This window comes from Schistocerca nitens, chromosome 12, assembly GCF_023898315.1.
Source record: "Schistocerca nitens isolate TAMUIC-IGC-003100 chromosome 12, iqSchNite1.1, whole genome shotgun sequence".
NCBI lineage: Eukaryota > Metazoa > Arthropoda > Insecta > Orthoptera > Acrididae > Schistocerca > Schistocerca nitens.
This window is the reverse complement of record NC_064625.1, coordinates 134,807,775-134,820,825: the sequence shown is the minus strand read 5'-3', so window position 1 is coordinate 134,820,825 and position 13,051 is coordinate 134,807,775. Positions and strand designations below refer to the sequence as shown.

Genomic DNA, 13,051 nt, shown 5'->3' with positions numbered 1-13,051 from the left:
TTAAACGGAAGTTATCAGTCAGTGAATAAGAACATTCAAAGAGCAGATGATTTAAATGTAAGTGTTCAGCCAGTGAGTGTAAGCAATCAAGTTGTAAAAGTGAGAAAAGCAAGTACTTAAGACATGAGTGAAAACAAACAAGCTACTGTACGTGCATCTTCTAGAGTAAGAAAAGTTCCACAGAGGAGCAGTGATTTTTTATGGATGGCACCAGGGAAATCATCTACATCTACATTTATACTCCGCAAGCCACCCAACGGTGTGTGGCGGAGGGCACTTTACGTGCCACTGTCATTACCTCCCTTTCCTGTTCCAGTCGCGTATGGTTCGCGGGAAGAACGACTGTCTGAAAGCCTCCGTGGGCGCTCTCATCTCTCTAATTTTACATTCGTGATCTCCTAGGGAGGTATAAGTAGGGGGAAGCAATATATTCGATACCTCATCCAGAAACGCACCCTCTCGAATCCTGGACAGCAAGCTACACCGCTCTTGCAGAGTCTGCCACTTGAGTTTGTTAAAGATCTCCGTAACGCTATCACGGTTACCAAATAACCCTGTGACGAAACACGCCGCTCTTCTTTGGATCTTCTCTATCTCCTCCATCAACCCGATCTGGTACGGATCCCACACTGATGAGCAATGCTCAAGTGTAGGTCGAACGAGTGTTTTGTAAGCCACCTCCTTTGTTGATGGACTACATTTTCTAAGGACTCTTCCAATGAATCTCAACCTGGTACCCGCCTTACCAACAATTAATTTTATATGATCGTTCCCCTTCAAATCGTTCCGCACGCATACTCCCAGATATTTTACAGAAGTAACTGCTACCAGTGTTTGTTCCGCTATCATATAATCATACAATAAAGGATCGTTCTTTCTATGTATTCGCAATATATTACATTTGTCTATGTTAAGGGTCAGTTACCACTCCCTGCACCAAGTGCCTATCCGCCATCTCCATCTCGTCATCATCTGGATCCAACACGATCAAGAAACTAGCCAGAGATGTAAGTACACAATCAACAAGTGACAGAAGAATGTACAAGCAAAGTGAACAAGCTGATATATTGCTACAGAGTAATCCAGACCTACCCCTTTGTGAGGATGATTCATTATTATTTGTACATATAAATACCAGGTCATTAAGAAACAAAACTGATGACCTGAGTTTTTTGGTAGGACTGAACAAGAATATTATATTATGTATCAATGAACAATGGTTTAGTGAAGACCAACTGCAGTTATATGTACCCCCAGGCTTTGATTTAGTAACGGGTTATTGTAGACCAACACACAACTATGTGGGAGCCTCTATATATGTTAGTAGTGGTATAGACTTGGATTACAGCGCCCTTACAAGGGGAGGCCGCCAATTGTGAAATTCAAATTCGATTCATACTGCGCATAATAAAAGCTCATGGCCAGAGGTGTAATGTGGCAATGCACCAAGATGCACTTCTCAGCCGTTGTCGAGAAAATCGACAGTTAAAAGAAACCGTTGTGGTGAAATACTCTCTACGATGAATAGTTTTCTACAGCGTCGTGGCGCAGCGGTAAGCACTAGGGTTCGTAATCCGAAGGTCGCCGGATCGAATCTCGCGCTATGCAATTTTTTTTATTATTAGTTTTTTGTATAATTCAAATATATATATATATATATATATATATATATATATATATATATATACTATTAATGAATTGCTTATGCATGTTGGTGAAGGCGGATCGCTCTCCAATTGTACCGGCCCAATTTTTCCGTTTTTTTAACAGGGTGTACCAAAGCTCTCCCGTCCGCACTGATTTTCGACGATGTTATAAGTTGCGCTAGGGACCGCATCTACCTTCTTTCGAAGTTAGCAGGCAACTACGCTGTTATGCGGCTGCTCGTTTCGGCCCATTCAACATCTGTCCTTCAAGTGTAACGAGCGAGTAACGGAGTTTATATTTCATACCTGCCACAGCGAATTTGTGTTCGTGGGGTCTCTATTCTAATTTGAACGTTTGACTTACGCTATACGTATTCGTTTCGCAATATCGTTTCTACGTCTTCCGTTAACTATACGTGGTTAACATATGAAGACAATTAATAACATTTGTGAAATACAACTTTGTTTGCGGAAAACGTAATGATGTTCGAAGTCGCCAGTTTTTCCACGACAAACGACTTTCAACAACTTATTATATGCATAATTGTTGCAACTGATTGTGTGTGTGTGTGTGTGTGTGTGTGTGTGTGTGTGTGTGTGTGTGTGTGTGTATACACACATTTGAATTACAAAAAGCAAATACTAAAAAAAAAAGTTGCATGGTGCGAGACTCGAACCGGCGACCTTCGGGTTACAAACCCGAGCGCTTACCGCTGCGCCACGACGCTGTGGAAAATCATTAATCGTAGAGTGTATTTCACCGCAACGGTTTCTTTTAACTGTCGATTTTCTCGACAACGGCTGAGAAGTGCATCTTGGTGCTTTGCCACATTACACATCTGGCCATGAGCTTTTATTATGCGCAGTATGAATCGAATCTGAATTTCACAATTGGCGGCCTCCCCTTGTTAGTGTTAATGATTACTGTATAGAAAATGTACTGGAAATAGCAGCAATGTTACTGCCCATGTTAAAACTCATGATTGTGTCTGTATACCGCACACCTGATAATGATGTTGAAGTATTCGCACAGACCTTACAGAAACTGGTACTACACCTCGATAAGTGGGCTAAATATAGGATTTTAATTTTTGGTGACACAAATATTGATATAAGGCAGAACACACCGAAACAACTTAATCTTCTGAATATGCTAAGATCACATGACCTGCACTGCATTAATGAAAACCCAACAAGACAGTCTGCCTGCCTTGATAATGTAATCACAAATGTTGAGACAAATCAGTATGAACTAGGGCTATTCAATACTCACTCTTTATCAGACCATAAAGGTATTTGGTTAAAATTTATAACAAAAGAGCCAGCATCTGTCTCAAATAAAATTAAGTACATTAGGCTTTTGAATGAAGAGAACGTTGATAACTACAGAACACAAATAAAGATGACAAATTGGAATTACATTCTGCTGGAAAGTAATCATATTGAAAAAGCGTTTAAATTATTCATTAGTGCATTGTCAGATGCATTTAAAACTTGCTGCCCTAAAGTAATGAGAAAAAATAAGGCAACTATGAGGAAACATGGTCTCACATCAGTGCATAACTGGTTCACACCTGACCTACAAAGGCTCAGAACTCTGTTAATGATTTCCTGTGACAAATCAAAAAATAGTGAAGCCAAAAAAGCAAACTACATAAGTTTGAGGAACAAATACAAGGCAGAAATTAGATTAAGCAAATGCAAGGCAAATGATGATTATATTAATAAGTCCCAAAATAAATGCAAAGCAGCCTGGACTGTTATCAAGACTCATGTGGGTAGAAATAAAGATGTTAACAAAAATAATTCATGGGATGCTTGTATCACACCGGATGATTTCAACACCTTCTTCATTAATGCTGCCAGTGTGAGTGACAGTGCTGCAAATGAACATATCCATAAATGTGACAATAACCATATCTCAAGTAATGGAAATTCATTTCTACAAAATTTTGAGGAAATGGTTCCTGTGTTTAAATGGAAACAAGTAAAAGTAACAGATATTAAAACTGCAATAGCAAAATTAAGTTACTCAAAATCAGAAGACATTTATGGTCTCTCCAATATTGTGATAAAAAAATAGCAGATGTAATAGTACATCCACTCTGTTCTCTTATGAACCGGATGTTTGTCAGTGGATATTACCCTTCATCCTTAAAAATGGCAATCGTTACTCCACTGCACAAGAAAGGTGACAAGTCTTGTCCTAATAATTACTGTCCAATCTCCCTTGTACCCATCATATCAAAAGTAGTATTGCATACAGCTCCAAATCAGTCAACATCTGTCTGTGAATAATATTGTTAGTGACTCTCTGTATGGCTTCAGGTTCGGCCTGTCAACGGGAAAAGCAGTTGAAGATGTTGTTTCATATATATTGTCATCATTCGAATCAGGATTATCAGTTAATGCCACTCTTGTGGACCTCAGCAAGGCATTTGACTCTGTCAGTCACAGGATACTACTAGAAAAACTGCTCTGCTATGGTATTAGAGGCTCAGAACTATCTCTGATCAGATCCTATCTGTGTGACAGAAAACAAATTGTGCATTTTAACAATTTGAGGTCAAATGTCTTGTGTACCACAAGGCTCTGTGTTTGGACCTTTATTTTTTATAATATATGTAAATGACTTTCCCAGCACCATGTTGCGTAAATCCACACTCTATGCAGGTGTTACAACTTTTGTTACAGCAGGGAAAAATTTAGGAAAATTAAACGAGGAAAGTGAGGCTCATCTCAGAGCAGCCATCAAGTGGTTCCAACTCAATGACTTGCATATAAATCATGATAAAACTGTAAATATTCTCTTTAGCTTGTGTGTTAAGAGTGATAAGATTGATTGTGTCTCAGCTAAACTACTTGGGATCCATCTTCACTCAAAATTAACGTGGAAGAGTCATACCGATTATATTTTTACTAAGTTAGCACGTGTGACATATTTGTTAGGTAAACTAAGGTCATGTGTTAGTGGTAAGTTATTACTCAATGCATACTATGCCTTTTTCCACATCCATTTAACATATGCCACTTTGTTGTGGGGAAACTCACCTGGAGCAAAACAAGTTTTCATTTGGCAAAAGAAGGCAGTCAGATGCATCCATGGAGTCATAAATAACGAGTCTTGTAGACCATATTTCAAAAATCTAAAAATACTAACAGTTGCAGCCCTCTTTATACTAAGTTGTCTGATACACACAAAAGAAAACCAACACAGTCACAAACTACGACAATCTATCCATCACCATGACACATGTATAAAACGGCAAATGAGATCCCAGTTGCTAGACTAAAGAAAACTCAAGATAGTTACAGGTACATGGGAGTAAAACTATTTAACATGTTGCCAATAGAGGCACATAATGTGTCACTGAATGAGTTTAAAAGTGTCACAGAGAAATGGCTTAGAGAAAAAGTTTTTTATACAATAGAAGAGTTTATAATGTGCACTAAAGATGATCTTGATCGTTACAGCTTAGACTAATGTCCTCCTGCACTTTATGAGATCCATGAAAATGAACGTTTTGAGTTTTTTAAAATTTAAAATCAGACCATTGCAGATGAACAAGTTATGCAGTTCAGTGAACAGAAAGTTAGCATATGTTGCAATATCACTGCCAGGTGTTTTTTCGACAAAAAGATCTGTAAAGAGAGTAAATTTGGCAGTAGCTTTTGTACAGAGTGAAGGGTCATTAATACAAATAAGAATGAGCAAGGGGCCAAGCACAGAACTTTGCGGCACCCCTGTACTTACTGTTCCCCAACCAGATGAGGCTATTGTGCCATCTCTGTAATTAAACGATGCCCTCCGCTTTCTGTCAGTTGAGTATGATCGAAGCCACATACCCATTGTGCCACTTAAAACCCCAGAATACAATTTATCCCTTAATAAGGCTCTACTGCATTTATAAGTGGTTTGTACTTTTTTTTCTGAGGACCACGTTCCAATTGCAGTTCTTCATTCTTTGTTCTTTCTTTTTCTTCCAGTAAGCTTTCATCTGTACACTATGTTTCTTCTTTCTGTCTTCAGACCGTTTTGAACCAGTCTTTCTAGCTACGCTGTCTTGGAATCCTTCCATTTTCAGTACTTCTTCCCGAAAGGCTTCTCTATTGTTTAAATTTTCGGTTCTTATATTTATTTCTAAATCCTTTTTACCTCTTTGACCCAGCTTGTTGTGGACTTCTTACCCCATAAATATTTGAATATCTTATTAGTTAACCTTGCCTTAGAACTATATGGCTAAAAAGCATGTCTCCTTTTTCTCATTAAGTTTCAGATATTTAATTTTTTTGGTATACACTCCTGGAAATTGAAATAAGAACACCGTGAATTCATTGTCCCAGGAAGGGGAAACTTTATTGACACATTCCTGGGGTCAGATACATCACATGATCACACTGACAGAACCACAGGCACATAGACACAGGCAACAAAGCATGCACAATGTCGGCACTAGTACAGTGTATATCCACCTTTCGCAGCAATGCAGGCTGCTATTCTCCCATGGAGACGATCGTAGGGATGCTGGATGTAGTCCTGTGGAACGGCTTGCCATGCCATTTCCACCTGGCGCCTCAGTTGGACCAGCGTTCGTGCTGGACGTGCAGACCGCGTGAGACGACGCTTCATCCAGTCCCAAACATGCTCAATGGGGGACAGATCCGGAGATCTTGCTGGCCAGGGTAGTTGACTTACACCTTCTAGAGCACGTTGGGTGGCACGGGATACATGCGGACGTGCATTGTCCTGTTGGAACAGCAAGTTCCCTTGCCGGTCTAGGAATGGTAGAACGATGGGTTCGATGACGGTTTGGATGTACCGTGCACTATTCAGTGTCCCCTCGACGATCACCAGTGGTGTACGGCCAGTGTAGGAGATCGCTCCCCACACCATGATGCCGGGTGTTGGCCCTGTGTGCCTCGGTCGTATGCAGTCCTGATTGTGGCGCTCACCTGCACGGCGCCAAACACGCATACGACCATCATTGGCACCAAGGCAGAAGCGACTCTCATCGCCGAAGACGACACGTCTCCATTCGTCCCTCCATTCACGCCTGTCGCGACACCACTGGAGGCGGGCTGCACGATGTTGGGGCGTGAGCGGAAGACGGCCTAACGGTGTGCGGGACCGTAGCCCAGCTTCATGGAGACGGTTGCGAATGGTCCTCGCCGATACCCCAGGAGCAACAGTGTCCCTAATTTGCTGGGAAGTGGCGGTGCGGTCCCCTACGGCACTGCGTAGGATCCTACGGTCTTGGCGTGCATCCGTGCGTCGCTGCGGTCCGGTCCCAGGTCGACGGGCACGTGCACCTTCCGCCGACCACTGGCGACAACATCGATGTACTGTGGAGACCTCGCGCCCCACGTGTTGAGCAATTCGGCGGTACGTCCACCCGGCCTCCCGCATGCCCACTATACGCCCTCGCTCAAAGTCCGTCAACTGCACATACGGTTCACGTCCACGCTGTCGCGGCATGCTACCAGTGTTAAAGACTGCGATGGAGCTCCGTATGCCACGGCAAACTGGCTGACACTGACGGCGGCGGTACACAAATGCTGCGCAGCTAGCGCCATTCGACGGCCAACACCGCGGTTCCTGGTGTGTCCGCTGTGCCGTGCGTGTGATCATTGCTTGTACAGCCCTCTCGCAGTGTCCGGAGCAAGTATGGTGGGTCTGACACACCGGTGTCAATGTGTTCTTTTTTCCATTTCCAGGAGTGTATTTCAGCATTACTTCTTAATTTCCAGCCTTTTGCTCCATTTTGTGGTCCTAATATTTTCCTTATAATTCACATTTCTAGTACTTCTAATTTATCTAAATTACAGTTTCATGTCAGGCATTCGCTGGCATATAGGGGTTCTCGTTTCACTGCTGTGCTGTTTTGCCTTATTTTTGCATTTTTGGATAGGCAACATTTCACTGTATTTTTGCATTTTTAATTAGGACCTAGCTTTCGGCCTTTTATGCCATTTTCAAGTGACTGAGTTCATGTCATTAACATATGTTTAAACCTGGGTCATAATTAAACAAACAACAATATAATGAAACAGTTGTGTGTTCGTATAAAAAGTATTGTATGACTGTTCCTCAAAAACATCAAAAACTATTATAGAGCTCCTTCGTGATACCACATGCTCCCCCTGTTTTATGCAAACTTTCCTCTATTGCAGATTTTTCCAAAGCATTTTCTATAATTATCTCCCCTGAATATTTGAATTTGTTTATCCTCTCTATTGGGCTAGTATCTATTTTCAGGAGTTTTGGAGTATGCTTAACGTTTGTTACAAATTTTGTTTCTCTGCAGAGGTTCTTAAACCAGTTTTTCTGGCTATTTCTTCCAGGAGATTTATTTATGTTACAGCAGACGCCACATTTTCGGAAAGTATAGTAAAATCGGCTTAAAATGCAAGGCAGTTGATTTCGACCTCTCTTCTTCCTCTTCCTAACCTTATAGGCGAGGTGTTGAGTTCAGTAAGTTTTTCTGTTTTCTCCAACACAGCATGTTTTTATCAATGGAGAGACATCTACAGACGTTAAGGTAACCTCTGGCGTGCCACAGGGGAGTGTTATGGGACCATTGCTTTTCACAATATATATAAATGACCTAGTAGATAGTGTCGGAAGTTCCATGCGGCTTTTCGCGGATGATGCTGTAGTATACAGAGAAGTTGCAGCATTAGAAAATTGTAGCGAAATGCAGGAAGATCTGCAGCGGATAGGCACTTGGTGCAGGGAGTGGCAACTGTCCCTTAACATAGACAAATGTAATGTATTGCGAATACATAGAAAGAAGGATCCTTTATTGTATGATTATATGATAGCGGAACAAACACTGGTAGCAGTTACTTCTGTAAAATATCTGGGAGTATGCGTGCGGAACGATTTGAAGTGGAATGATCATATAAAATTAATTGTTGGTAAGGCGGGTACCAGGTTGAGATTCATTGGGAGAGTGCTTAGAAAATGTAGTCCAGCAACAAAGGAGGTGGCTTACAAAACACTCGTTCGACCTATACTTGAGTATTGCTAATCAGTGTGGGATCCGTACCAGATCGGGTTGACGGAGGAGATAGAGAAGATCCAAAGAAGAGCGGCGCGTTTCGTCACAGGGTTATTTGGTAACCGTGATAGCGTTACGGAGATGTTTAATAAACTCAAGTGGCAGACTCTGCAAGAGAGGCGCTCTGCATCGCGGTGTAGCTTGCTCGCAGGTTTCGAGAGGGTGCGTTTCTGGATGAGGTATCGAGTATATTGCTTCCCCCTACTTATACCTCCCGAGGAGATCACGAATGTAAAATTAGAGAGATTAGAGCGCGCACGGAGGCTTTCAGACAGTCGTTCTTCCCGCGAACCATACGCGACTGGAACAGGAAAGGGAGGTAATGACAGTGGCACGTAAAGTGCCCTCCGCCACACACCGTTGGGTGGCTTGCGGAGTATGAATGTAGATGTAGATGTAGATGTATTAAGAAGAACTGGGGATAGGCCGTGACCTTATTGTATGCTCGTTTTTCTTTTTCTTTTTTTTTTTTTCTTCGTTAAATGCTGCGAAATTTATCTCATAAATTTTATTTTACAGGCGGTATCTATAACTATTTCACGGATTAGGATCGCAGGTTTAGACTTTAAGCCAAATTCTCGATTTATTTTCTCTATAGTTTCTCTGTCAACAGAATCAAAAAACTTTTTGAAATCCACAAACATTACAAAGTCGTATAAATTAAGTCAACTGTGGTGAATTGCTGAGTTGAGATTAAATATTTGTTCTGAGCTTGACCTTCCTAAAACTACCTTGATATTCCACTAACTGACTCTATTGTTGATGGTATTCTGATTAATAAAATCTTGGAAAATACTTTACACACTACTGGCAGAAAAGAGATTCCGCTGTAGTTGTTTACATCTGTTGGTTACCTTTTTTGAGGAGTTACTGTATCAAGGCTGATTTCCATTCCTCTGGGATTTTTTATGTTTTCCAGATTTCTTAAAAAGAGTAAATTTAACTCATTTGCTATATTTGGCCAGGGCCACTTCAAAAGTTCAGCTCTAACAGAATCTTTTCTACAAGCTATTTTGTTTTGAGAGTTTTAATTACTCCTTCAATATCTTCTATAGTGGTAGTAAATCTTCTTCCAAAATTTCTTTAATATCTAAGAATTCCAATTTATGATTAAGTTCAGGACAGTTTAGAAGCTGATGCCAATATCGTACTAGTATTTCAAAATTTTTAGTGTTGCTTGACGAATTTTTTGCTGTTTCCATTTTGTATTTGTTTTCAACCCACTTCGTTTAAAGATAAAACTACTTTTATAGGGTTGAAAAAATATTTTTAATTATACTCGATTTTTTCAGTTCTTAGCAACGCGGAAATTATTAATCCTACTGGAAAAGTGAATAACACGTGTTTTGTACGAAATGTAATTTCTAGAAGCAGCAGTTTTTTGGGTTGTTAGGGATAATCATGAAACAGTGACCTTTATACGCACCTCCTCCCCAACGATCACACCCCACAGGTCAGGATTTTTAGTGCGTCATTCATAATGTTCCCTACTAGTACTGTGTAAAAATTTACGACTGCACGATTCTTTCCCCTAATCCATCTTACCTCGTCTTCGTTGGCCAGACCGAAATTATGGTGCCTTTTTTCAGGAAACGCATTTCAGCCTCTCATCTCTTCACAGACACCCCTCGAGCGTGGTCGCACTAACGGTGTGGATATTTACTGTACCTTTTGTGACTGTGAACATTTCAGATGTGCACCATGTGAACGTGAGTAGACTATATGTTGCAGGTAGAAGCCGCATGACGTTCTATGACGTCACTCTGCCCTCAGATGTGCACTTCTTGCCGCCTGGAACCCTCCGGAGGACTCCAGAGCTGCAGGTGCTGGATGTTTCCTGGAACCAGCTGCGTACCCTGCCCAGGGAGTTGCTATGGTGGGCTCCAGCGCTGGAAGAGCTTCGTCTCGCTGGAAACCGTATTTCCAGTGTGCACCCGGAGACACTTTCTGGGAATCCCAGGCTCAGGTACAGTACAAAACGACCTCGCCAGTCCAGGCCATACCACATCTACATCCGCATGTATACCTACATATACATCTACATCCACATGTATACCTACATATACACCCACATCCACATCATCTGTGAGGTTCATCAGTGGTAAGACGCCAGAGTCATAAACGGGAGGACGGTGTTTCAAATCCCAAACCAGCCACCCTGATTCAATATTACCGTGATTTCTGTAAGTTGCTGAAGGCACAAGCCAGCATGGCCTCATTGAGAGGGCGTGGCCGGTTTGGTTCCCTGTGATTTCCTAATCCGAGCTGTCATCAATGAAATATTGACCCTAATCTTCATTCTACATCTATATAAATGTACATGTATGGACGACATAGTAATAAGCATGCCCTGCGAGGAGAAACAACTGAAAGATCTGAAAGCAAATAAGTCACCAGGTCTGGATGGAATCCCACTTCGACTTTACAAAGAGTACTCTATGGCAGCCTCTCCTTACCTAGCTTACATTTATCGCGAATCTCTCGCCCAGCACAAAAACCCAAGCGGCTGGAAAAAAGCGCAGGTGACACCAGTATATGAGAAAGGTAAAAGAGAGGATCCGAAAAATTACAGACCAATATCCCTAACTTTTGTTTGCTTCAGAATCCTTGACCATATTTTCAGTTGGAGTACCATAAACTTTCTTGAGACTGCGCTCATGTCCACGAATAAACATCACTGTAGGAAACATCGCTCGTGCGGAACTCAGCTTGCCTTTTTTCACATAATACACTGACAACTGTGGATGAACGGTAGCAGGGAGATTCCATATTTCTAGATTTCCAGAAAGCATTTTACACGGTGCCCCACTCCAGGCTGCTATCTAAGGAATGAGCATATGGAATAAACTCACAGATATGTGAGTGGATGAAAGACTTCTTAAGGGGCTCCGGAAAGGCTCAAAATCATGAAAAGTTCAATTTTTACTTTTTTGCGTTTTCTGAATCTGCACACTATTACCTTTTAATAGATATATAATTTATTCAATTCCGAAGACTACAACTATTTTTAAATTTTTTTTGAAATGTGTTCTACATGGGCGTGACCTACTGTGGCGCTGTTAAACTGCTGTCAAATGGTGTTATTATTAACGTCCGTGTTCATCAGGTACATTTTAGTGATGTGAGATAAAGTATGTGTTGTGGCTAACCTGTGATGGTTCAATATATATCGCTGGTGTGATTGTCGATTGTTTCATGTTTATTTACTCTGTCGTTATCTCGAAAATATTCGTAATTAATTCTGTTTCTTGAGTCTCTGTTTTGTTGAAGTATAATAATGAGTAAAAGTAAAGTTATTAGAAATCCTCTGAAGGCTTTTAAGAAAAGGAGAAATGTTGGAAAGCCAAAGGTATGTGTTATTACTGTAAACAATAAAGACGATGAAAATCCGCAACATAGTTTGTGTCCCAAAGAAGAAGACAGTTGGTGTAAATATAACAAAGGATTGCTAACTGGTGAAGTGTACACTCATAAGCATATTCTGCCTCATGCCATAATGGAGGTGATAAAACCTATTTTCAGAGACTTAGCAGCACCTGAACTGTTGAAAAAGTGTATTCACGGAAAAACTCAAAACCCCAATGAAAGTGTAAATAGTGTTATATGGTCGAGAATCCCCAAGACTGTATTTGTTGGAATAGAAACACTTCACTTTGGTGTGTATGATGCTGTTGCGACTTTCAGCGATGGCAACATTGTAAGGTGCAAAGGTATTTAGAAATATGGGAATGAAGATAGGTTCTAACATGGTACGAGCGATGCTTGCTTTAGACAAGGAACGCCTTCGGGCTGTAGACAGGGCTGTAAAGAGTCTAGAAATACAAACAAGAGTAAACAGGAGGAGGAACAAGAGGAAGCTGTAGGAGGAGTTTGCAGAGGATGAAGATAATCCATCCTATGGACCTGGAATGCACTAAAAAGTTAATCCAATCTTTGTCGCTCGATTCCCAAAACTTTTATTTTCTCATACTAATTACATGTTTTCTAAGGATCTTCCAAACATATTTGTTTCAAACTTTCAGTAAATGTTACACAGTACCTTCTGCATAATTTAACACAGCCTTTTTCCAAAAAACTGTATATTTTTGAATATATAATTAAAAAATTGCAAAAAAATGTTGTGAATTTTCATTACAATTGAAAAAAAATCATCTTTAATAACTGAGCTAAAATTTTGTAAAATCCCTGTGTTAAGTTGTAACCCATATTCCAATAAATAATCTGTAAAAAGTTCAACTTCCTACCTCAAATACTTTGTGAGGAAAGATGTAATTTATAAGCGTTATTTTAACATTGCAAGTGTAGGGCGTTCCGGAGCCCCTTAAATAATAGAACCCCGACGTC

At 40.7% G+C, this 13,051-nt stretch overlaps 2 protein-coding genes across 2 annotated transcripts in view; both read left to right on the top strand.

The window, feature by feature from the left end:
* LOC126215108 (uncharacterized) overlaps positions 1-13,051 on the top strand; it is a 106,541-nt gene that overhangs the window by 70,487 nt on the left and 23,003 nt on the right. Inside the window, exon 4 of the mRNA XM_049941763.1 lies at positions 10,481-10,673. The gene's annotated coding sequence lies outside the window, so the exon portion shown is untranslated. The remainder of the gene's footprint in view (positions 1-10,480; positions 10,674-13,051) is intronic.
* The window catches only part of LOC126214961 (platelet glycoprotein V-like), an 80,065-nt gene that overhangs the window by 58,702 nt on the left and 8,312 nt on the right, over positions 1-13,051 (top strand). The window contains exon 4 of the mRNA XM_049941596.1: positions 10,481-10,673. Within this exon, the coding sequence (XP_049797553.1) occupies positions 10,481-10,673 (193 nt within the window). The remainder of the gene's footprint in view (positions 1-10,480; positions 10,674-13,051) is intronic.